Source organism: Lotus japonicus, chromosome 5 (assembly GCF_012489685.1).
Source record: "Lotus japonicus ecotype B-129 chromosome 5, LjGifu_v1.2".
NCBI classification, from domain to species: domain Eukaryota; kingdom Viridiplantae; phylum Streptophyta; class Magnoliopsida; order Fabales; family Fabaceae; genus Lotus; species Lotus japonicus.
This window is the reverse complement of record NC_080045.1, coordinates 23,517,998-23,545,399: the sequence shown is the minus strand read 5'-3', so window position 1 is coordinate 23,545,399 and position 27,402 is coordinate 23,517,998. Positions and strand designations below refer to the sequence as shown.

Genomic DNA, 27,402 nt, shown 5'->3' with positions numbered 1-27,402 from the left:
GCCGAACAGCTAATATAACAATTAAACCAATATGTGCTTGCTAATTAGGGATAATATCTGCCATTCAGTTTTCATCAATTGTTTACAGGCTCTCCCTCTTCTACGGATTCTAAAGACAAGTAAATCTAGTCAGAATTTTTCGGGCTGCATACAGATTTTATCTTCTCCATATGCAGCATTTCCCAACCTTGTCTGCCAAACCAGCAAAACCAAAGATTTCCAGTAGTAAGGAATGCAAGAGCTTAGGCAAAACATGGTTGAGAAGATACAACTTTACATCACTGAAGTCTGAAATTTATATACACTCAACAAGAGAACGAATGAGTGAAGTGACTCTAATCTAATCCCAAGCACTAGTCACACCTTGACCACCATACCCTCCTCCTCCTCCACCATAGCTGCCAGGAACACCACCATATCCACCAGTTCCACCATAGTAATCTGATCCTTTATTATTGTATGAACCCTCCTTCCTGAAATCACGGCCACCGAAACGGGCTCCCCCTGACCGCTTGCTTCTGTTGCCACCGCCACCGTAAGAAGCCTTTGCTGCGTAACGGGTGAGCCAGGCAGGTACTTCTTGATTCGCCTCTTGCATCAGATCAGCCAATGGTTTAGCCATGGATAAATTACCTTCATTGAAGAAGGCTGTTGCTAATCCCATTTTACCAGCACGCCCGGTTCTTCCTATCCGGTGCACATAATCATCAATGTCATTGGGAAGATCAAAATTTACCACATGTGATACTCGAGGAATATCAAGACCACGTGCTGCAACATCTGTTGCCACTAGAATTGGTGTGTGTCCACTCTTGAATGACCTCAGTGCCATTTCTCTTTCCTGCATACAGAGCCATTGGATCGCACACATTTATTTTCAGGAGGACACAAAACGAAAGAAATGTATAGCAGAACATTTTTTAGTTCAAGTTCTAATGCAATATCTGGGAAAACTTGTTTAACAGTAAATTCATTGTAGATAGAAGCTTCAGAAAGACTTTGTCAATGGCTTTATATATAAATAAGGATTTCAACTAGAAGCTGCGCCAAAACAGACAAATTCAATTCTCAGGACAAAATTTGAACATAATATCATGCTGGCCAACAATTATGAAAAAAAAATAATTGTACTAGAAAATATGAAATGAAAAGAAAAACAAAATTTGAAAGTTCAAACCACCAGATTCTAGAAAAGTAACCTGCAAAGTAGATGCGCCAAGAAAATTCAATATTTAATTAAAGAAAAATGATTGGGGGTGCGAAAGTTGTCTAGACGATTGCAAACGAATTATTCTGAATTTCTGATTGGTCTAAAAATCCTTGTATCGCAGCGATCATCTGTTTATTCTGCCGAGGACCAATTTTAATTGGAGACTTAAGATTCTTGCATTTCTTGCCAAATATCTTTCGTAATAACTAGCATTGCTCTTTAATTAAATGATGGCAAGAAATATTTCTCCCATTTTGAATTTTAAAATTGAATGAAAACATTAATTGAAATTTGCAATATCTTAAAGAAGATTTTTTTAAAAAAAGAATTACTTCAAAGTAGAAACTGGGTGAAAGAGATGAGCTATCGTGGTTAATATGAAACCTTGCATTTCAATTATACTGGAAAAAAAACATGTTTTATATTGGAAGAGAAAAATTAAATACCCAATCCCCTTTCTATGGTAGTAAAGATTTAAAAAAAAGTGTTTATCGATCCTTAAGAGTATTTCACAATGAAAATTGAACTGCTTAAGTTTCATAATCCTTTTAAAGTCTCATCTCATGAGGAATATAGAACATCATGACACAAGTGATTTTAATGAAAAAAAAAAACAATGAAACATAGAACAAATAAAGGAAGGAAAGGTAGTTTTCATGTATTCATAATGTTGACATGTTTTACATTTAAATATAAATTTCAATAAGCAAAACAGACTCACTTGTTGTGTTCTGTCACCATGAATGCAAGTTGCAGGAAACCCATTAACACACAAGCAGTGCTCCAATGCGTCAGCTCCTTTCTTTGTTTCCACAAAAACCAATGTCAGACCTTGCTGCAAAAACCACCCCCACAAATCCTTAAAACATCAGTATGATAAATACAGACATCAAAGTTTCCTACTCTTAAACTAACAGTTGTCCCAGTGCAGCATAATTTCGGAAAATTAGTGAATTCCATTAACAATAAAAATTAATTATGGCATACAAATGTGTGTCGGATACCAGCAGCATGTAGACTGTAGACGTGACAGATTACCTTGCCAAAAGTTTCATTTTCCCTCTGAGCATGAAGCAGGTCCATAAGGTGGCTTCTCTTGTCTGAATCGAGCACATATTCTACTCTTTGAGCAATTAGATCAGTACTTGAACCGACCCTTCCAACAGCCAAAAACACATAATTTGCAAGAAAATCTGATGCAAGTCTCTGCACTCAGATGGAACAGTCATTATAATCATTATTGAATTTTGTAATTAAAAGAAAATTACATCTAGATTTGCAACATGGTTGTCATGATCCAAGCTCTATTGATTATAATTTCTATCACACATACAAGGCATTAATCGCAGCATAAAGTGTCAATAACTCGTCTCACAGTCAAATACAACCAAACAGAAGCATATTAATATCAATAAAAAAGCATCACCATCAAGTGCTCAATATCTCCCCCAAAAATACATTTCGAGCATTTCATACTGGCTAATTATTGCCACAATCACCACCAACCGAGCTCTAGGAATAATAATATTTTATACAAATATGAACAAGTAACAAACAAAGCATTGTCATTGTTTGCACCTTCCAGGTGATTGCAGCTTTGGTTAGAGGAATCAACACTTTCAGCTTCCCAAATCAAGCGCCACTTGCAATGATTTAGTTTTCAAAACAGCTTCAATATAAAAACATATTGGTCTACAAAATAACATACACACTTGGCTTAACATTGGCATTCCATTCCGTCCCAATGAAACTAAATTTGGATTTCGAGTTTTCTCCAAGTATCATTGTGTCAAATAGAAGGGTACATTGCATCATGAAAATCAAATATTTAAATGTTAACATCAGAAGAAATGTGTTTGATTTTCTGCTGACATTAAGGACGTCCAGATCAAGGTTCTAAAGGTGGACAAGAAGTGACAATATCTGCAAAGGAGAGAACTGCCAAACTCACACCTAGACTCTTCTTGGAGAGTTACAATAGGTTGTAGCTCAAGGTGAAACATGAAGTGACAGGAAGACTCTAGGTTAAAGAAATCTCATCAAGTCTTACCTAGCCAACCTTTAAACTATAGCAGGGAACCTTCGCCCAATGCACTCATTATGTAAAATGGACTAATTAAACAAATTCTAATCCCCTTTTCAATCAAATGCTGTCTTCTTTCCAACCTTTCATGCTCTTTGGTAATTATTAAGCTTTAAAGCGGTTGTTCAAGCACCTCAATACAGGAAATCTCAATTTGCACGAGAGCAAATGTGGAGTGCCATTTCAAACTACAGAAACAGCCCGCAGTAAAAAAAATGAACAGAGTAATATTACAGGTACTGGATAAGTCAGCTCCTTATAATATGCGCATAAAAAAGATGTTTCCAGCTTTTAGAAAAAGCAGAAAACATTTACCTTAACCTCACTTTTGTTTTTGAAAATTACTAGTAAGCTTTTAGCGGGGAGAACCCTTGTGTAAAAACATAACCAACTAGAGAATCTGAGTACAAGAACGAGATACCTGTATCTCTTTTGGAAATGTGGCACTAAACAGCATTGTCTGTCTCATGCCCGGAGGAGGCATGTCCATTTGTTCAACTATCTTTCTAATTTGAGGCTCAAAACCCATATCCAGCATCCGATCTGCCTCATCAAGAGCCAAATATCTTATCATCTGCAATGAAACCCTAGCCCTCTCAAGCAAATCTACCAGTCGTCCAGGAGTCGCCACCAGAATATCAACTCCTCTCTCAAGCTCTCGCAACTGAACAATGCAACACAACATTATTACATTATTAAAGAAGTGAAATCCAAATGTACAGACCAGTAACAAAAAGCAAAAAAGACCTATAAGCATAATGAAGGATAGTGTAGTTTTAAATATTTCATTTTACAATTTACACCCTTCAGCAACAGCAGTTGAAGTCTCACTAGGCTAACAAACTATGTTCTAACCAGACTACTTGTAAACTAAATATAAAGAGCCTGCAGAAGTTAATATAAGAAACATTTCCAGTCCCATTAAATCTTTCAGAAAAATAAAATAAAATTGCAACATGCATATTAGAAGTACAAGCGAAGGGAATGTCTTGGAAACCACTAGGAACAATACAATTGTTTTTAAATAAAAATTATCAAATTCTTGAAGCAGAGATCGCATTGACTCATGAAAACCAGGTAGATAAGTGGGGACAGACCACTAAAATTGAGAGAACCCATCATTATGAAACTATATTTTCATGGTGAACATATGACCACTCATTCACTTGGATACTTCTTGCCTATACCACCAGACCTCTTCACAAACAACTCCTATTCTCTGACTCCACTATTACATAAATTCTCCAAACTCTGACCTACATATAAAGGGCCCATCATTTAAAAAATGCAGGCCTGACAGGTATGTAAGTTATTGAAAGTAGCATAATATGTATTGACGTAAACTTAAAACATGGGGCACTAGGAAGACAGCACGGCTAAAGAAGATGCCCTTGCAAGTAAGCGTGCCTTCAACATATGGGTAGAAACTGAGCATGACATACTATACAAGTCTAACTTGGCCCTCCCAGATACTTATTCTTCATAGGATGTGACTCATTCAAAAAGAAAATACTCATGGTGAGGATAACCATGGCAAAAATATCAATCTGAAGGAATAAAATGAAGTTACTTACAATGGGATATCAGTTAATCAAACTTACGATTAAGAAGGTGGAAACACCATTTACAATTAATCTTTTTAGCAGAGCATATAATTAAGCAATAAAGCAAGAATAGTATAATCAGTCCCTTTCAACTCCAGGTTCAGAAACTCAGAAAACATATTTTGTGCTGTTTATTGACACAACCTTGTCCATGCATGAAATTGGAAATGGTATAAAGTTTGTTTAATATGTTTTATGTTCCTTACTTAAAACATTGCATGCGTCCGCATAACCTCCGATGTCAAGGAGATGATGATAAAGAAAGCCATCAAAACAAATTTAATGAAAGCAAGTAAAACAGTTAAACTAAATTAGAGTGCCTTGAACACCGGTAGGCAAAAATAACCTGTTGGGTGATTGGTGCTCCTCCATAAGCAACTACAACCTTGACACCAGTTTGATAAGAAAACTTTTTGGCCTCATCATGGATCTGTGAGATAAGGAAAACAAAAGGGTGAACATTAATAAAAAAGGTTTCTGAGGATAGAGATAGCCAGATACAAATTATGAAGGCAGTGTAAACTGAAAACTAAAATCAAGTTGTACCTGACATGAAAGCTCCCGGGTAGGAGAGAGGATAAGTGCCATAGGGAAGGCAGTTCGTGCAACACGTGGTCTTTGAATATACTGCTCCCTCATGATTCCACTTATAATAGGAAAGCAAAAGGCAGCTGTCTTTCCCGACCCTGTCTGAGCACAAGCCATCAAATCTCTCCCCGCAAGAGAAATTGGTATGGCGTACCTTTGAACCGGGGTTGGTTTGACATACTTGCATCTCTGTATGTTCTGATTCAATGCATCCCCCAAATCTATTTCCGCGAATGTGTTCACAGGTGGGGGCACATTCTCCCCACTAGTGTCCACAGGAATATCATCATACGCCTCAAAATTAATGCCCGTGTTCTCTTGCTCACCGACAGATTGATCCACATCATTATCATCATTCTCAAAAGGATTCACCTCACGCCTCCCACGGTCCCTCCCCACCCCTCTACTATTCCAACCACCACCGGTCTGGGCAGCTGAACCATATCCTTGCCGACCAAAATCAGGCCTCGAGAAGCCGCCTCCATGAGGACCTGCAGCCGGAGCACCATAATTCCCCCGGTCGTAGGATTGTGATGTCGCAGCAGGGGGCTCCGAAGACAACGGCCGGTTGCGAAGATGCGGAGGAACATACGCTGGGCGGCCCGATGAGGCATTGGCATTGGAAGAACCAATGGCTGAATTGTCAGCAGAATCCGCCCATGAAGTTCCCATTGTCGCAGACATTGTAACTTTTTCTGTGATAACTACCAAATTCTAAACAAAACAAAACTATGATTTCCCAATCCAAGGTCCTCTTATCACTCTTCTTTATCACGATCACGATCAGCTAAACAGAAAAAACAAAAAAAAAACAAATCAAATAAACAATAATTAAGATCACATAATGAATTTAATGATGATTCAATCATGTGCTACAACATGCGAGATCTCACCAAAGAAAATGCAAATTTCAAACTAGAAATCCAAAAATGCAAATCCAGCAAAGCAAAACAAAAATTTGTCAAATAAATATCTAAATTTTTCAGATGAGAAAAAAAAAGCAATTACAATCTGCAAGCAAATAGATCAGAAAAAAATGAAAAACTAGATGATTTTGGAAACCAATGAGCGAATCAAGCGAACCTGAACGAATGGGAGAAGACGAGGTTCGAATTCGATTGAGGTTTCTACAGGGGACAGTGCGAGAATATCGCAATCTCGTTTTTTCTCAGCGTATTTCAAAGTTGAATCAAAAGTTTTTCTTTTCTCTCAGCGTTTTCCTGGTTACCAAACAAGCATATTTTGTTGCGCCCTGACTGAAATAAAAGAGAAATAAATATCTAACCAGCGAAAAACGAGCTTGCGTGTGAATATTGTATGCTATTATAATAGTGACTCTCCCTAACTTAACTTAACTTGTGCTTTTTTCTTCTCTGCGTTTGTTTTTTTACCTCTACCACCAAAATAGCATTTTCTTTCTTTTTTCCTCAACTTTCTTTCATCCGTTGGATATGTATATTGGATTGAAGATTTGTACATTTTACTCTTTTTATCTATTGAGAGACTGGTTTAAGGCTGACACAAAGGCAAAGCTAAACATGTAACGGTTAGTTTTTAGTTAAAGATGAATTATTATTATTATTATTATTAATTTTCTTTAATGAAAAATCTGTACTAATATAAGATTGAAGAAATGGAATGATGTAAACCCTGCTCAAAGGGATCAAAAAAGTATCAAGCATCAAGACCAGATAAACAACTCAAACCACAAATAAACAACCACCACAAGACTAACCAAATATCATTTATTTGACTATTTAAATATATAATTTTTCTTATTCATTAATTTTGACAAGCTTCAAGTGCTTATCAATATTTTATTTTATAAGTAGGGTGGACTTAAATCGTTTATTTGATGAGCAAGATATGATAAGAGATAAGAGAGGATATGATAAGAAAACTAGATATGGATGTGATGGTAGAGCTATCGATTTTTATATGGAGATAAGACCCATCAATTGTCTTATTAGAAGCCTCAACCTCGTCTTATCTCTCCCGTGAGATAAAGGTGGGGATGAAATTCCCCTATAAAAATCTTAGGACGGGGATGGGAATCACTGTTTATACCCCATATATATCGTGAAAATACAATAATACGCTTACAAATATTGAATTGTTTAGAAGGGTTGAATGTTAGATTTTACATTTCAAATTCAAATTGCTCGAGATATGTTTTGAGTGCTACACTTTACATTTTAGATGGGTTGAATGTCGGCTTTACATTTCAAATTTCTTATTTCGCAGACTTCACATATTGTGTGGTCAGATTTATTTAATGTTATTTGAACCGTATTATATATAAATATTGAATTTGATGTATTTGTGACATCACTTATGTTTTGTAGATTTATTGCATAAAGTTATCTGTCTTATATATTTAATTTACTATTTAAATTTTTTAATAACATGTTGAGGTTCTTATGGGGAATTAGAATGGAGTAAGAATTCACTAAGACGCGAGAATTGGAAAGATGTGGGAATGAGAAGCAATGAGGTAGTCCTCAACCCCATCTCGCGCGGATGTCATTGCTATATGATAGACTACAAGTAAGATAAAAATATTATCATATCCAATGTTTGTTGGACATTGGATCACATAACCAAATAATATAATATTATTTATCATATTTTTAGGTGCACTAGGTAATGATAAAATAAAAGATAAATTATGATAAAATTTCCCTTAACTATAATAATATAACCCAGGTCCCCTAGAACAAATTTTACACTGGATAGATAGGATATGATAGGCAATACTCGTTCATTATAGAGAGGTTGGGACAAAGAATACTCGTTCATCTTGGAAATGCTAGGACAAAGAATACTCAATTTCTTGAAGATGCTGGGATAAAAGAACACTTGGGAGAAATCCATGGAATATTTATTCAAGGAGGAGTCCTGCTGCTAATACTCTGTTATTAGTGGAAATCTTGATTGAAAGACAAAAGACTGGATGTAGCCTGTTTTGTAATCCATGATAAAATTATGTGCTTCACTCTTTACCTTCTTGCTCTACGCTCATCTATCGTCCATTGCAACCAACATCAGACAACGCAAGAAGAATAATTGAAAAACAATATTTTAAGTAGTCAAAACCATTAAGGATGATACAAACACAACTCAACCCCCTTCTTGTGTCCTTGTGATTCTCCTCAGTGTCGTTTCAACATAGAGATGGCTCCAAATCGTGAAGAAGTAACATCAATGAAAAAGCAAAAGGTGAAGCTCGTGAGACCTTGAACTAAATAAATAGTTTTATTTATTTAATTTCCACAATTTTAGCAACCATATCATTTTTTTAATAAACCTTTACAATTCATTTTCAAAACCAGAAGATATCATTTTATTTCCAATCACGACTACAGTAAGAAAAACTATCACTAAAAAATTAACTCACTTAATATTTCCAATCACGGCTACATGAATCAATATCTTGCAACCAATTAATTACGATGTTATTCCAATAAGGTGTACACAATGCTCCATTCCAATGAGAAAGTCGAAGTTATTACTGTTGAGAGATTTATTTTACCACTCTAATTTTGAATCCCTCAAGACTAAATTGTAGTATAGCAAACAGTTTTGTCGTATCCGCAGGGAATGACTAACACAAATATCGTTCTCTAGTTAAACTACTCAAGCAATAGGTTTCCAAGGGATTGATAATTGTTTCTGTAGCCAAAAACACATGCAAATTAAACAAAGCAAGAATAAAAACGATTGGATATCAAGATGAGAAAATTATGGAAACTTAAGAATCACAAAAGTCTTTATGGGTTGTAATGTGGTCAGGGTTATCAAGAAAATTGTATTTTCTAGATTTTCAATACACTTTCAAGTCAAGAGAGAGCAATTAAATTTGGATTCACACAACAATTATGAATCATTTCACTCTCGTTCTACCAATCCCCCGTTTTCACCCTTTCTACACAATTTCCTGCACATAACCCTTTTTCTTCTCGTATAAATGCTCTCTTAACTTAAAAGGTATGGAAGAAATATTGATTTTTTGATTTAAGTTTGGGATTATACACAAAGAACAATAAAAATTTCAATTTAAGCTCAAAAGGGGTGCAATGGGAATTCCTCATCAATGGTATGCTTATTTAGCTAAGTGGGTTATGTACACTAAAAAACAAAATTGCCTTGATCATTTTCTATCAATCTCATGCAATTAAACAGTTAGAGACTCAAACAAGTAATACTAGGCAAAACAATGGAGAATCTCTCGAATCTCACTTTGGCTACACTCCTGACTAGGCTTAGGTGATTTCAAGCATTTTAACATGAGCCTATGACATTCATGTGAATGATGCATTCATATCATATAATGGCACAAAGTGCGTACAAACGCAATGAACTATGAACTTTTAAAAACACCATCATGCTCAACTTAGAATTTCATAGCAATTCAGCACAATGAACAAAACAAACTTCTTATCAAATATCCAAGCATGTGCTACATTTAAGAACACAACAAAATAACACAAAATACCAAGTTCAAACCAATAACGACTAAAACCTAAATAAGATACTGAAAGTATAAATAACAGAATACTGAAAGATCACTCGTTGAGTATGTCAGCTCATCACTCCTCATATTCATCTTTATGTCCAGCAACTCTCTCCCTTCTCTGGAAATGGCCTATCCTCAGGTCATTCAAAATGGCTCCACCACAATTTTATACCGGCACAACTCAACAAATTTTTTAATATAATTTCTTTACAAACTGTTTCACATCCAAATGCAAAGGCATAGGGTTCACATAAAACATAAGTATTCATAATAATTCAACAGTAACAACTACCTGGATAAATCAACAAACCATAGTCTTGGGATTAAATCAACATATCGTGTTCAAAATATATGCTTGAATAACACCTTTAGTAGAACATTGTGGGTGATGAGCCACAACCAAAATATATCCTTCTTTTCAAATTAAAGACCCAATAAAGACAAAAATTCTCAATTTCGCATGCCTAAGATTCACATGTCAAATCACAGTCCTAGTCTTCATGAAATGGTTTGAGAACTGTAGACTAACAAGAAAGAATCATGAATTTAGAGCCTAATTATCAGTTACAATTCTGAATTTCAAGCATCCCTAAATTTACATGCCATAAATGACTAAATCAATGAGAGAAGATTGAGGAATAGAGTGAGAGAAAATTGATGGAATCCCTAAATTTACATGCCATAAATGACTAAATCAATGAGAGAAGATTGAGGAATAGAGTGAGAGAAAATTGATGGAAGGAGATATCCGAGTGGAATGAAGATATTTGAGAGAAGAGGTCGTGGGTTTGGGTGAGTGAGAAGAAAAGTGATCATGGGTATTGTGGGTGGAATGACCAGTGAATGTGTCTTTGGTATTTTATTGAGACTTTTAAAACGAATTTCGCTTAGCGAAGTGAAATTTCGCTCAGCAGAAATAATACAGGAAGAGTGTGGCACTCTTTTTTTCACCTCTATCTCGCTTAACGATACAAAATTCTGCTGAGCTAAATTTACAGTGTGCACACCCTGGTGATCAATTTGATGCTCGCTAAGTACATCCTAAGCTTGCTAATCGAATTATGCAGAAATCTTCATAAGTATGCAGACAAGAATAGAACATTTAGCGAACTTTACAAAATTCTACACAAGTGACATACCTAAAACTTAAATTTCTCACCTTCCTTGCCTTCCATCCATTAGGAAACATGGCACACCTCATTTTGGACTTGTGATAAGCATAAATTCAACTTGTTAGCTTAAAAAAAATCACAAAATCCATTTCATATCCAATCCAAAGAAAATTCATGTTATTTCCACAAGTTGGTGTCCCAATTTTGCTTTATTCATTTTCAATGCCTTTCAAAGGATCAAACCAACTACTCACCATAAAAAAAACTTGTTTGAAGTCTAAAATCATGAATTGAAGCACAATTTCCATAAGATCCACATTTGACACTCTAGATTCACTTTCATATGTATTTTCCATGTAAATTAACAACTCAACACCCTAAAATTTGCATCTCTCACTCTTCTTACATTTTAAGCCCCCAAACTCTCTCTCTTTGCATCATTTAAAACTTGCGAGAGGCATTTGACACACAATAGAAACACATTTCTGCACCAACACTCTCCATGATCAAGAAAGTACACATTGATCGATTCATATGCAATTTGACTTCAAAATCACCAAGTTCACCCTGTAACCTAACCTAATACTTGAAAAAACAACATTGAAACACAAACATGAGTTTGTTCCAAAGCAACGAAAAGTAATTTTACTTAGTTTTTGTAGAAAACCGCCTAGGGGACTTGTTTTTCACATAGAAACACACAACCTCATACCCCAAATTTTACAAAAAACACTTAAATCATACAAACCATTCATCCCTATGCATGATAAATCACATTTTGGACTTGTTAACATTCTAAAACTCATATTTTCAACAGGAATTTCACAGAACCCAAATTTCACTCAAGTTCACATGCAAGATCATAAGTCACCCCAAATTTCACTCTTAAGTCAACGCAATAATATTTTTCATTTAGAATTTTTTTTAGGAATTTCCTATGTCAAAAAAAAAAAACAAAAGCAATTAACTATGCCAAAACAACAAAATGAACTTTATCAGAAGCTTATTGTAAGGTATCATGAAAGTGGTGAACCACCCTCAAATGTCGCATACCATGAAAGTGGTTAACCATCCTTCATGCTTTTTTTCCTCCATATAAAATAAGCATGCTGGAATGAAATTCATCAGAGTCAATTGCAAACCCTGCAAATAAGGAGTCAAAGGAAATAAGAAAAAGAGAGCCACAAAGTGATGCTCTATGCTGCCCCCTCAAACATACTTGTACACCAAGCACAAATCATCCTATGAATCAATTCAAAATCCCATGAATGGAAGTACGACTTGTGATATATATTAAAAAGAGAGCAACTTAATTAGCTATAGAGCAACTTAATCAGCTAGCATCCTTAAGTCTTTTTTAAAATGTATTCAACGATTTCTTTTTCAGATTCATCATTGATTTTTTTGGGTACATCAGATATATAAATTGCACCCTCCATGGATTGAACCCTGGACCTCTCCCACCCAACCCATATGTCCCATAGCTCTAACCACTTGAGCTATCATTCGAAAATAGATCCATCAATGATTACACAAACAAAAAAAATAGATATACAACATTTCATAGTTATAAGAAGGGAATAAGGAAACCTGGTTTGAGGTCGATCGTGCCCTATTATACAGTAAAATAACATGGCCAAATTATATTAATTGAAAAAAAGGTAAAAGTTTCATATTTCAAAATACTCAGACAATTGTTTGGTGGAGAAACCTTTGGGACAATGAAAATGACCACAACTAGAAAAATATCATAAAAATTATTGTTTAACCCAACTAAGAGCTTAGGGATGAAGGTATCTTCAGTTTCATTACGATAATAAAAAAATTGAAACAAATTAGTGAGAACTTGCATGTAAAGATACATAGTCAAAAAACATAACAAAATGAGAGCTGAGGGTTCAAGACCTTCTACGAATTCAGCTTCGCGGCAGATGGGGGTTTCAAGTTGAGTGAATTTAGGATCAATTATCAAATTAAGAAGCCAAAGCGTGGGGAACTAAAGCAGAGATCCAAAGAAAATGGAAAGAAAGAGTGTAATTGGAAAGCAGAAACAGAACTGGAATTGGGGAAAGAGTCTTGATGTTGTGAGTGAAGCGTAACTCAAGTGAATGAGGGAAACATGTTGTTACAAGAGTGGTTGAAAGGAAAAATTAGGAATAAAAAAATTCATATTCACTTGTGACAAAATGAACGTAGAAACTTGCAACAAAACCAATGGAGACGGTGAAAATAATAAAAAACAATACAAATATGAACACAGAAAATTTTAATGTGGAGAAACTTCTCTAAATTTAAAATAATAAAAAACCACGGGCATAGCCACAAAATCACCACTATAGAAAATAGTGTCTTCATAGAAACACCAAAACTTCACCTTTAAGGTAGAAAGTGAAAACAGACACAGCAAAAAACCAAACAAAATAGGACTATCCTAGAAAATAGAGAAGGTAAAAAGCCCAAATAAAACTATCAAAATGACGAGCTCGATGACCGGAAACACGTACTGATGTTTCAGCCGAAATGAAGTACATACAATGTACCACCAAAGTCTGTCAAAAAACTCAAAATCCTTCTCCTTTCCCTTGTTGGCATGCTTCAACGAGATTCAATTCTCTCGTACTGTGCTTCTGTTTCACTTTTCAAAATAAGGGTTAAAACTATTTAAATAAATACAATTGGGCATGGGCTATAATCCGATAAAAAACTCTTTTTCTCTCTCTTTTTTCTTTAAAATAAAATAGGTTAGTGTGGCCCACTTAGGAGGGTACCACCTAACAAAACGTAAGTGCTAAAACCCAAAAACATAACAGCGGAGGGAGGTGAGATAATTGAAAGAGAGGAGAGCAACTGAGCGAAGGTTATAGAAGACATGGGAAATGAGTCATCAGATATTTGATGATGAATCAATAATTCAGCTAAGATGGTAGTGCTACAACATTGAACACATATTTAATATACTATAAATAGTCTTAATTCACATTAGAGTAATAAATTTAAAGCTAAATATTAATATTTGAAGTAATAAAGTTGATCAATAATATAGCTAAAATCTTTGTTGTTTCTTGCTTTGGTCTTTGCCTCATCCCTTTACGAAATTTTGTGTTAACGAAAAAATTCTGTAAAAAAAAGTATTTTGTCATAGTTTGAACCATTGGATATAATTTTCTCATCTACTATCCACTTTGCTAACTAACATTTTGATCAATATTATTCAATATATTATACTTTTTAGTGTCTTTGTTGAAACAATAAGAACTTACTCAATTTAGTGAATAATTAAAGGTGCACTAACCATGTTTTATCCATAGTCATATCAAGCTTAGAGCTTCAATTTTTTTAGCATTACATATTTTTTAAGTGTCATGTTTTTTGTTTCTCTTATCTCTTTAATTTTCCTTACCATTCAAAGCCTAGGTAGGAAGGGTGACAAGTTCGCAATATAACTGCTGTTCTTGAAACACATAAGAGAAACATGTATTGACCTCTAAATGAAAAGACTTTGGTTTCAGAGTTCCTAAACTTTGACAAGCCAAACATTCAAGTAAGTTTTTCCCAGCAAACAGTTACATATGTGGATAATCTAGAAATAGAAATATGAACACATAATCTTACATCTTCAGTCAAAACAATAATTATATTCATATTTCATGTTGTCATTACAGCTAAACAAAGATCCTAGTAATTACAAAGATAATTTATTGAGGTTTGTGGAAGATCAAAAACCAGTAGTTTAAAAGTTTGCCACTAAAAAACTAGAATCCTTAAAGTTCGAGAAACTCCAGGATGGAAACACTCCAACCTCGAACCTCCTTGAAAATGTTTCACCCACTCAAACAATCCATTCGTTTTCTCCACAAGCACAAACACAATCAAACACCTTCAATCCTGTACATATGTGTTCTCTTTCATTACCCTTTCTCAATAAGCCATTGGAAATTCCTGGTACTACGACCCAACAACTCAAAAAGGTCAACACCCTTGCTGGTAGTAATAACGTCAAGGATGCAGATTACAAGGGAAATGAGATCTTAAGGAATTTCAACTGGAATGCTTCTGAGCCTAGTATTTTGAGTAGTGTATTTTGTGATGATATCCAAGAAAAAAATCAAATTGGATCTGAGATCTCTAATAAAAATGGAACCATGGGCACATTTGATCTATCTAAGTCAAATGGAAAATTTGATTCCCCACGTGAGAACATGCATGGAAAGACTGAAAAATGTAAATCTTATACTTCTATTCTAGACATGTTAGTTAATGGAAGTTCTAGAAGTGGTCTCACCCATGCATATCAAACAGATGCAGTTTCGGGTCCTCAGCATAATAGATTGGAGCCTAGAACATAAAAGTGTCTCTCAAGGCACTCATTCTTCCCACAGATAAAACTTGAAGATACAATTTCAAGCACAAACCTCTCAAATTTATCTCTTATGTCTCGGCCAAGGCCAAAGGGCTCCATGTATGGAACTTCTGACTATAAGCCCTTAAATCTGTGTCTTACCCTCTAAGAAGTACCAGAAGATTCTATTTCTACCATTAACTTCTTATAGTCATTTCCGACATCTGATCCAAAGCTAGGAAGCCTCTTTGCCCTCAATAACTCTTTCCAATATTGATTATCTCACCCAAGGCCAGAAAGGCCCATTTCTAGTGTTCCAAGAAATAACCTTCTGGAATTATCTCTCGAACATCATCAACGATGTCCAGAGTCGGAAACTTTTTTAGTTAATTTTGACATCCCTAATCAGAAGGGGGAATTCCAAGCTACAATGGGATCACCAAACTTCAAAAACTCTTACAAAAATCAGGTAAGTCATGAATAGGTTCTAAAACAAACTACGTCATACAACTTTCTAGCAATAAATAATAATTTTCCTATATTGCAAATGCAGGTAATTTTCCAAGTTAACCCTCTTAACCCGATTCCTTTTCAAGAACCAATGTCATTATTGACTCGTAAAAGTCTTTTACATGGTGAAATGAATCACCATTGAGGAGTTGTTTCTCCTATTTTCCACCCATAAGACACTAACCTACAACTTCCTTGGGATAATGACCAGTAGCCAAATGTGGATCTTTAACTTGAAGTAAGAATAGCACAAAAAACATTGATCTATCAACAAATAGAAAATTGAAAGTCTTATGATTTAATTTTAACATGTACTATTTATGAAATCCAAATTCTATAAATATGTTTGTTCAACATAGAAAAACTTAATATGTATTCAATTGGAAACTGTTCTAGTTTTATTGAGAAAATACTTGATATAATTTTCATCTTTGAATTAGCTGACAAATCCTTCTTAATTAATAAGAGGAAATTTGTCATATTACTATAGAAGAAAATGTAGTTATAAACTTATACCCATTACCTAAAAAACTAATTGTTGAGATTATCTTATAACTTTTACCATCCACCACCTATCAACAACTCAAAATTTACCTTCAGTAGTAGGTTTTCCCCGGTTTGTCATATTTTTTTTTTTTGGATTTGTAGTTAAGTGCTACGCATTTTACTTAATTATGCTAGTTAAGGAATGTGGTGATATATATTGTCCATCATTCACGATTCCACTTAGCCTGAGAACCTCCTCTATCTATCTTTCCTTCCCTAATAGTGTTATGAGTGGTTCCTTTTTTTATAAGTATTGAGGTTGAGACCTTTGTTGTTTATGCATTTTCTATCTCTCTCTACTAAACTTGACTCTTTGAATCCTAATAGTGTGTATGTTCTTGTTTGTGATTCCAAGATCCCTACAAAGATCACCTTTAGCAAAGCAATCAAAGTACGGATTCAACTAAAGTTTAGTTGGCTTCAGCCAAAACTTTGGCTGAACTATAATTTCCGTTCATATTTTGATTGGATGTGATTGAATCCTCATTTGTTCTACTTATTCAGTTATGAACTCACATCCTGATTATAAAGTAAGAATATACCAACCTACTACCGATAAACTTTGATACGTAAATTGCTCATTTCTAGATTCATCCGTGGGGGAAATCTCTAACTCTAGATCGCCATCATCACTAGCTAAAGGCAGTTCACCCGAATCCTCCACCATCTAACATATACTAGTTGAGGCATGAATACCTGCATCACTTAAGATGTGGCACGAAAAACAAGATCCCTTGACAAAAAAGCAATTCACACGCGACCCACATTCATAATAAATGATTCCAACATTATTGTTTATTACTAGTAGCTCCAATTCTAGGAAACGATCCACCACATTTACTCATGCCATCATTATATCCCACGCCCAATGAGGGATTATTCATGTGCCTAACAGTTCCATGCACCGCAAATATATCTTCCATGCAATTTGCCTCATTTGCTATGAATCACACTAGACAATCTCGACTCTAGAATTAGCTACAGGCACAACCCCAATGTCCTTCAAATCTTCAGACTCTGAGACAGCTTTGTCGCTTGCACTAGGGTCTCTATTATCGTGCGATACAACCGGATCATTGGACCTTATGAGATTCAAATTAACATTCATTGTCCCACTTCTAAAAACTAGTGAATTGTCCTGAATAATATTAATCTGAACTAGTTTACCATCAATCAATAAAAACACATAAAACCCTCTCTTCAACAAATAAGGATTCAGTAAAAATTAGCAGAGAGGAAATAAATAGTATTCTCAGTAAAAAAAAGTTCCAATTGAAGACATATTAAGTTTCTCCACATTGAGAAAAATTTTAACAGAATTTCCGATTAAAAAATGATACATGTATAAATTAGATCATAAGACTTCCAATATTCCATTTGTTGATAGATTAAGACTATTTGTGTTCTTCTAACTTAAAGTTGAAGATCCACGTTTGACTGTTTATCATCATCCAAAGGAAGCTGCAGACTAGTGTCTTCTCGTTGGCCTATAGGCGAAACGACTCCTCCATAGTGATTCATATCAACGTCTAAAAGAGTTTCAAGAGATGATGATGACTTTGGTTTATAAAAAGAAACTGAGTTGAGAGGGCTAGCTCGACTATTTACCTGCATTTGCAATTCAGGAAATCATTATTTACTGCTAAAAAGATGTATGGTATGGTTTGTTATGGAACTTAATCTTGACTTACCTGATTTGGGTATGAGTTGTTGTTTAAAGTTTTTGATCCTATTTTAGCTTGGAACTCTCCATGCTGATAAGGGTTGCTAAAATTAACTGAAACAGTCTCCGGCTTTGAACATGGCTGATGATGTTCGACAGATAGCTCTAGAAGGTTATTTCTTGGATCACCAGAAATGGGTCTTTCTGGTCTTGGTTGAGATAAACAAAATGGAAAAGAGTCATTGACAGCAATAGGGCTTCCTAGCTTTGGATCAGATGTCGAAAATGACTCTAAAAAGTTAATGGTAGGAGTAGAATCTTCTGGTACTTCTTGGAGGGTAAGACATTGATTTAAGGGCTTATAGTCAGAAGTTCCATACATGGAGCCCTTTAGCCTTGGCCAAGACATAAGAGATAAATTTGAGAGGTTTGTGCTTGAAATGGTATCTTCAGGTCTTATCTGTGGGAAGAATGAGGGCCCCGAGAGACACTTTTTTGTTCTAGGCTCCAATCTGTTATGCTGAGGACCCGAAACTGCATCTGTTCGATTGATATGAGTGAGACCACTTCTAGAACTACCATTAACTAACATGTCTGGAATAGAAGTATAAGATTTCCATTTTCCAGTCTTTCCATGCATGTTCTCACATGGGGAGTCAAATTTTCCCTTTGACTTAGATAGATCAAAAGTGCTCATGATTCCATTTTCATTAGAGATCTCATATCCAATTTGATTTTTTTCTTGGATATCATCACAAAATACACTACTCAAAATACTAGGCTCAGAAGCATTCCATTTGAAATTCCTTAAGATCTCCTTTCCCTTGTAATCTGCATCCTTGACGTTATTACTACCAGCAAGGGTGTTGGCCTTTTTGAGTTGTTGGGTCGTAGTACCAGGAATTTCCAATGGCTTATTGAGAAAGGGTAATGAAAGAGAACACATATGTACAGGATTGAAGGTGTTTGATTGTGTTTGTGCTTGTGGAGAAAACGAATGGATTGTTTGAGTGGGTGAAACATTTTCAAGGAGGTTCGAGGTTGGAGTGTTTCCATCCTGGAGTTTCTCGAACTTTAAGGATTCTAGTTTTTTGGCGGCAAACTTTTGAACTACTGGTGTTTGATCTTCCACAAACCTCAATAAACTATCTTTGTAATTACTAGGATCTTTGTTCAGCTGTATTGACAACATGAAATATGAATATAATTATTGTTTTATCTGAAGATATAAAGTTACAAAGTCATATTTCTATTTCTAGATTAATCACATATGTAATTATTTGGTGGGAAGAACTTACTTGAATGTTTGACTTGTTCAAGTTTAGGAACTCCGAATTCAAAGTATTTTCACTTTGAGACCCATACGTGTTCCTCTTATGTGTTTTAAGAATGGTAGTTACAATGGAAACATGTCCTCCTTCCTGTATAAGATTTGAAATGGTATGGAAAATTGAAGAAATCAGCAAATTACAAAGCATGCAATTGACTCAAATATGAATGATAAGGAAATTGCAAGTCTCAAAGCTTGATATGCGTATAGAAACATGGCTATTGCAATAACAATTTTTCACTAAATTTTGTAATATCTTATTGTTTCAATGAACGCATTAAAAATTTGCATATATTGGATTATATTGAAAAAATATTTCTTAGCAAAGTGGATGATAGGTAAAAATATTATAAGCAATACTTAAACCTATGACAAAATACCCTAAACATAAATTTCATACATGCCTTAAGCAAAAGCCATAGCAGGCTACAACAAAGATTCCCAACAATAATATTGAATAACTTTATTACCTTATATTTTTATAGTTAGCTTTAAATTTATTATGCTATTGTGATATGTGACAATTCTATTCCATATAAGAATTTGTAAGTGATTACTAAACTCTAGAAAAATTTACAAAGTACCTTTCTCTTGGGTCCCTTCTTAGTTTGTCCATGCGTTTCATACTTAGTAAAACCATCCAAGGGATCCACTATGCCGATCTTTGCCTTGCCTTTGTTTCTTTTATTAACATGGTAGAATGAGTTATTTGGTATAGGCAATGCTAACACCAACTGCCTTCCTTTGTCATGATGCTTCTTCTCTTCCGAAGAAACGATTCCTCTAATCCTTCTCCTTCCAATAGATTCCACTCTATCGTCCCCTGTGTCGATCTTTGTATTTTCTTTGTTTCTTTCGTCAATAAAGTTGAATAGGTTGTTCATTTTTGCAAATACAAAAATTCCAAGTTCCTTTCTTTCTCTTGTTACTTCCTCTCTTCTGATGCAACAATTCTGCTGCTCTTTCTTTTCTTTGTATTCTCAATTTCACCTTGAAATCTCACTTCTTTTCTTCTACCTCAGGTAAAAACAAATTTTTCTTTATCTAGTGTGTGTTATATGCATGTGTGTGTGTTCATATCTACGAAGCATGAAGATTAGATGAAAAATTAATATATTGGTGCTACACTCATGTGTGTGTTATATGCATGTGTGTGAGTTCATTTGTACACTCACTCATCGCTATAAAAATATTATTTATTTTCTATTAGAAAGAAAAAACTAAACTGCATAAGTGACCATAATCCTTTCTGAATTTTGACACTCATCTATGACATTAATTATGAACATGCGAGATTAAAATCTTCTCATCCTTTTTTATTCCATTTTCAATATTTCTAACAAAAACAAACTTAGAAAAAAAAGTTTATTTCTCTCTCATAAATTGAGTTTTTTAAGATAAATAATTTTTATCAACATGAAGAATTTGTCTTCTTTAAATTATGTTGTGTGCATTTAATAGATGAGTTATCAGTTTTTCAATGTATCAAAAAATAAATGAGTTATCATAAAAGAAAAATAAAACAACACATAATTTTTTAAACCTTGATATAAAAAAAGTTTGTAATCTAAAAACATTTCTGCAAAAACGATTGAAAAAATAAATTCAGGAAAACTGAGATATGGAATAGGCGAAAAGACACAAATCATAGACTCATAGTTAATTGTTATCTCATATATGCTAAAATCAATTCAAGAAAGAAACACCACAAAAACCTCCTTCTTACTAACAACTACTACATAATTTTAATTAACAAAAATCCAAAATAAGGAGTTTGCTACAACTAGATTCAAAAAAGTTTTTATCTTTAAGAAGGAAGATGTCCCACTTGTAAAGAAAATTCTTTCCAATGAGAATTTAAGGAATTGTAAACAAAAAAAGTGCACAATGAAAATAAAGAACAATTAAATAAACTCACCAGATCAAGTTGACAAGACTAATGAAGAAGGATGTTGAACAACACCAAAGACTGGAAAAATAATTTAAAATTAATAAGCTCATCGTAGTCTAAAGTGAATATTAAAATGACGTGAATTAAATTAACTCATCATATTAAATATTTCAAAGCACCAAGTAGGGAAAGATTAAAAAGTTACTCAGACGATTCAGTTTATAATGAAACAAAGAAAATTAAGAAAAATGCAAGATACTTACATGTATTGACGATAGAACTGTCAGAGAAGGGAAAAGTGCAATGGCCGAACCTTAAAGGATAAAAAAAATTGAAACCAAATCAGTGAAATGTTAAAGGATAAAAATTGACACTGATGAACCACACCATTTTAGTGAAGAACAAAAGCTTCATTGTACCAAATAAGAAAAAAAAAATCTTATTTTACTGATTTAGTTGATAATCAAGCAATGAAAATGAACAAAAAAGTAGAAAATTTACACTGATGAACCACCAAATAAGGGCAAACAAGAACATATAATTAAGAAATCAAAAAACATTCAAACACAATAGTGATGAATGTGAAGAAAAATAGGAATGAGATGTCTTTCATCAATTGAAGCAACAGTCACAACATGTCGTCAGAGTGGGAGGTGAGGATTAAGAAGCATGTAGCCTGAGAACGAAATGTGAAGAAGAATTTCACACCCTGAAAAATGAATGTGAATGTGACAAAAGTGATGTTAACTCTGAAATTAAGCATAAAGGTGATGACTTTAACAAGTTTAAGCAGCAAACCAATCATGCACTATGAAGGTGGAAAAAAAGTTCTTACCGAAAGAGGAGAGGACAATTCTGTGAAATGCAGTCCTAAATGTAAAATGAATAAGAAAAATCGTGAACTCATAATGGCGAAATGAATAGCCAGATATAAGACAATAAACCTTTGGTTTTTAATGAGACTCCAATTACAATTGTGAAGAAGGACACTGCCTAAAGTAAATGGTGATGAAGTAAAAGCCATGAAATTGAATTGGCGAATTGAAAACACAAACCAAATGACAGTTACATACAAGTTGAAAGCAACCTTCAAACAAAAGTTGAAAGCAGAATGGGGATTGCCAAAGTGAAAGATTTTAAGGAGACAAACTTTGTAGAATAACAACAGAATTAATAGAAGAAATGAAAATGAAGAACAAAAAATAAAATGTAAACATAAGAGAAGGCACATGTCTTACCGATTTACTATAAGGCTCTTCGAATGGGTTGATTGATTTTAACTTCTAATTTCAAAATGATGAGAAAATGGAAAGGTTGTGATTTGAAGGTAAACTAAAGAACGATGAATGGTGTATTGGACGGGTTCAGATTAAATTATAAGATTAATTATAATCATCTTTACAAAAACACCCATTTAATTTTTTTTTTACTTTTGTTGAATAAATTATTGAATTACTAAAGTGACACTTGAACCTTGCAATAATGACAATAGTACGTAAAAATTAATGAAATTTAATCTTATTAATTACATTAAATATTTATTATAAACTTCTATATAATGCAAATATAAAATATTAAAATTAGGTAAAATATTGATTATTAATTAGGAATTAAAAATTCAAGGAAAATAAAATATGTCTAAGTAATATTTTTATATAAAACAAATATATTAAGTACTAAAATTACTTCATGAAACAATGCAATTTAAAAAATGTTCTAGAAAATTTTAAATGATATTATGCACACTGATTCTGACACGCCATAGGCATCCCAAATAGGTTATCCTCTTCGTCTGGTGGAGGCACCCACGGTACATCCAGAAGAAGATAAGATTGCAAGGGTCAACTTCATACTAGATATATAGGACATTCACACACAACATATAACGACACACAACAAGTGGAGTTACGATCGCAATGTCATAGTCAGAATCGCTCTCCTCTCATGAGTGGTTCGGATCACCATAACTTATTAGCTACTTGTTGCCATGACAACTTTTATCTTCTTCTATTTCCGCATTTGAGCATTGTTAGTAAGATATAATAATTATTAGGGAGTGCACAATCATTTCATATAATCAACCCAATATCATCAGGTTATTCATATAGCTTAGAGCATACAATCTTATCAACAATCATGTTATACACCAACATCAAGAGCATACAAGCTTGTTATCAGTCTTATGTTCTCATATAATCATGGATCAACAGTTCATGTTCACGAGATATCATATCATATCATACTTCAGTATCATCAAATCAATTCAAAAGTCATACAATTTACACGCTAAAGTCCAGAAACTTGAAGTGCCCTTACCTTTGATGCTTTCCTTCCTAGCTCAAGTCCTCGCTACCGAGTGCAACGAGTGCTCCAAACCTTAACAAGCATACACATTATCCTTAGTTCCAAACATCACATCTAATACCTAAGGTCAAGGCTTAGCTAGTATTCCTAGCTTACTTACATTATATGCACATAGATCTAACATCAAGCAGGCAAACAACCCCAAACATCACACATAGGCCATGGCCTCAACTAGAATTAGGCAAGATAAGATTTTTCTTTCAAACCAAAAGTATACATGGTAGATCTAAGGCTAGATCTAAAGTAAAAACAAGCTTTAAGTCTCAAAATCACTTTCCAAAGACTCAACTTTTGAACATAACAAACATGTTCGCAAACGTTATTAGTTATTCCCCAAATCACTTCTAAAGCTATTTATATACTTTAAACCATAGATAAAAGCTTAAATTAAAATTTGTAAAGTCCCAAACTCATAAACCATGTATGGCCGAGACATATCATGAGCAAGATAGAACTTTTCTTGCTCAAAACTTAGCCAATAGCTACCCAAAACATAGATCTAACATCAAGCAAGCAAACAACCCCAAACATCATGCATAGGCCATGGTCTCAACTAGAATTAAGCAAGATGAGATTTTCTTTCAAACCAAAAGCATACAAGGTAGATCTAAGGCTAGATCTAAAGTGGTATAAGGCTAGATCTAAAGTAAGAATAAGCTTTAAGTCTCAAAATCACTTTAAACAAAAAATCACTTTCCAAAGACTCAACTTTTGAAGATAACAAACATGTTAGCAAACGTTTTTAGTCTTTCTCCAAAGCACCTCTAAAGCTATTTAAATACCTTAAAACCCATAGATAAAAGCTTAAATTTAAAATTGTAAGATCCCAGACCCATAAACCATGTATGGCTGAAACATATGATGCGCAAGACAGAATTTTTCTTTCTCAAAACTTAGCCAATGGATTCCCAAAATATAGATCTAACATCAAGCAAGCAAACAAACCCAAACTTCACACATAGATCATGGTCTCAACTAGAATTAAGCAAGATGAGATTTTTCTTTCAAACCAAAAGCACACAAGGTAGATCTAAGGATAGATCTAAAGAGATCTCAGGCTAGATTTACAGAGATCTAAGACTAGATCTAAAGTAAAAACATGCTTTAAGTCTCAAAATCACTTTCAACCAAAATCCAAAGACTCAGCTTTTGAACATAACAAACATGTCAAAGGATAGATCAAGATATTCTCTACAACTTTGACGAAGAACTTTAGCTCAAAAGCCAAAAGCCAAAATCATTTTCCTAAGGAAAAACATCAACTTCCAAGGAAACAAAATAGCACAAAACATACATCTAGTGATGGCGAACAACATATCAAAGATTATTAGTTTAAAAGCCAAGCTTTGTAAATCTTTAACACCCAAAAATCAATTTCTCAAAACCATTTTCACATAACTACGAAGCTAAAGACTAGATCTATAAGTTTAGTGAAGAGAGAAATTTGACATCATAACTTTGAATAACCAAAAAACCCAAGATTCAAATTTTGTGCATGAAAACTCATATCAAAAGAAAAAGGAGGGGCGGATCTACCTCTTTAGTCAAGATCTCAAGAGTGAAAAATGAAGTGTTGATGGTACAAGAAAGGATGAAGGTGGCGACCAAGGTTGATGGAAGAAGAGGATGGGACTTTCTCTCTCTAAGCTCTCTCAAATATCTCACTAAACTTTCACCAACTAAGCAGAAGTGAAGAGAAAAATATCTTCTCTTCTCCCCAAGAGTGAAAAACATGGGTGAGAAGTTAAAAATTTCACCTTGGGTAAAGTGTTTCTAACCTTAATGTAAAGTCACAATTTCAAGCCTAGTCATTTTTAACTGATTAGAAGATATTTTATTCTTTATACTTATCCACAAGCTAAGCTTAATCCGCTTAATTTAAACATAAATCTAACACTAACTCATAGTGAGAATTCGCATATCACTTATTAAGTGATCAATATTTTTTTTTTTGGAAAATCTTGCCCTTATCCTAGTCAAATAATTAGTGAAATGTCACCTTCACCAATTAAACTATCTTGGCATTATATACATTTGAATTTCCCTCCAATAATTCACTCCTCCAAAAGAATCGCACAATTAGTTATCACACGATCACAAATAATCTGGATTGGAAAATACACATTATTTTTGGAAAATACACATTATTTTCACACACCCTTAAAATAATAATCAAACGATGCATCGATCCTGAGATGCAAGTAAACAACACAAGAAAGGGGGGGTTTGAATTGTGTTATTGAAAATCACTTTTAAAAACTTAGGTTTTTTAAAAGAGTATTAGATCTTGAAAACGTTTAGTAAAACTTTTCGTAAACCGTTTAGTGCAGCAGAAATATAAGCAGTATAAAGAAGATGATCAACACATAGAGATTTATACTAGTTCACCCTAAACGATTGAGCTACGTACAATACTTGGCCATCACCAAGATTTTCACTAGCAAGTGTCAAGGACTTCTCCAATACAAGTATTCTAAAGGACTTCTCCCACAAGTATTATCACAGACTTCTCCAAGTATTCTACAGGACTCCTCCTACAAGTATTGTACATGACTTCTCCTAAAATATTTTCAAGATCGTTTAGCTCTACAAGGTTTCTCTTCATACAAGAGTAATGGTAGAGAATTTAAAGCACTGGAACTCTAAGTGTTTGGGTTCATATTTGACTTTGGATCACCCAAGAGTTCTAGGTCTAAGAGAGAAATAAATAAAGAGGTTCGACTCTTTTAAGGTACAAGGTTCTCTCTTTTACTGAACAGATGTAGTGGCTGGGATTTGACACTTAGGAATTTTTCTGCTTTGAGCTTTAAATGCTTTGAAGAATGTTGGAATGAATGCTTTGAATTCTTGTGCTTGCTTCAGTAATTCTCTGTATCTTCATTCTTCATGTTTGCCTTAAATACTCGCTTGCTAGTGTTGTAGCCGTTGTGAGACATGATCTTACCGTTGTTCTAGCCGTTGAGAGATGAAATCCATCCGTTGATTCAAAGGCTTCGGTTGGTAGCTTCATTGAATGCATGCTTAGATTCAAGTCTATCCTTTAGCCGAAAAAGTGATGTTTGTCAACTAGTAGATGACAATAGACTTGGGCTACTTTTCATACATGTGACAATTGAGAAATATGATGTTGACAAGTTGTCCTTTTCCCTTGTTGGTCAGCGCGCCTTTAGAAAAAGTACATAGTCTTAACGTGATCTCTTTTGAACATAAGTCAATTGGTTGCAATATGACTTTGTCTTCGGCGCACAAAATTTATCTTCAATTTTTCTAACTGATGAGTTGGCATTGGACGGTAAGAAGGAATATGTCTTGACTTGAATTTGTTTGCGTGCCAGACGGTCTTGTAAATTCTTAAGCTTTTTCTTTTTGAAGCGATTGAACGTTGAAGCATTTCGTGCAAATTGAATTTCTCCTGAAATTCAAATTAATTGAGAAGCTTAGTTGACAATTAGAGTGCTTCTATAAAATTGTTATTGATCAAAATTAGATTTTTAAACGTTATGATGCGTTTGAACTTAACAATCTCCCCTTTTTGATAATGACAATTTTTAACAAATCGATAGAGGGTATTTGAAAAAGGTTTCTAATGAAAATATAAACTCCCCCTTAGTTCTTTATGGTAAGATGGTTCTTAGATAAGAGTTTC

At 34.1% G+C, this 27,402-nt stretch overlaps 2 protein-coding genes across 3 annotated transcripts; both read right to left on the bottom strand.

The window, feature by feature from the left end:
* Positions 1-15: 15 nt before the first annotated feature.
* On the bottom strand, positions 16-6,770 carry LOC130717200 (DEAD-box ATP-dependent RNA helicase 37-like). The gene is made up of 7 exons (XM_057567336.1): positions 6,569-6,770; positions 5,444-6,272; positions 5,244-5,327; positions 3,715-3,957; positions 2,249-2,416; positions 1,932-2,045; positions 16-841 (listed from the first exon to the last, which is right to left on the bottom strand). Exons 2-7 carry the CDS (start codon positions 6,167-6,169, stop codon positions 341-343), a joined length of 1,836 nt encoding a protein of 611 aa, XP_057423319.1. The 5' UTR covers positions 6,170-6,272; positions 6,569-6,770; the 3' UTR covers positions 16-340.
* Positions 6,771-9,769: 2,999 nt separating this feature from the next.
* On the bottom strand, positions 9,770-25,430 carry LOC130721429 (uncharacterized). Of its 2 annotated transcripts, XM_057572228.1 has the most exons (8): positions 25,293-25,430; positions 23,709-23,768; positions 21,656-21,705; positions 21,420-21,470; positions 20,086-20,514; positions 19,470-19,592; positions 18,200-19,348; positions 17,756-18,116 (listed from the first exon to the last, which is right to left on the bottom strand). In XM_057572228.1, the coding sequence occupies exons 5-8, from the start codon at positions 20,383-20,385 to the stop codon at positions 17,922-17,924; spliced, it is 1,767 nt and encodes a 588-aa protein (XP_057428211.1). In that variant the 5' UTR covers positions 20,386-20,514; positions 21,420-21,470; positions 21,656-21,705; positions 23,709-23,768; positions 25,293-25,430; the 3' UTR covers positions 17,756-17,921. The 2 variants fall into 2 exon arrangements, 1 of the variants encoding a protein (XP_057428211.1); XR_009013448.1 differs by lacking the exons at positions 17,756-18,116; positions 18,200-19,348; positions 19,470-19,592; positions 20,086-20,514 and adding an exon at positions 9,770-12,256.
* Positions 25,431-27,402: the final 1,972 nt, after the last annotated feature.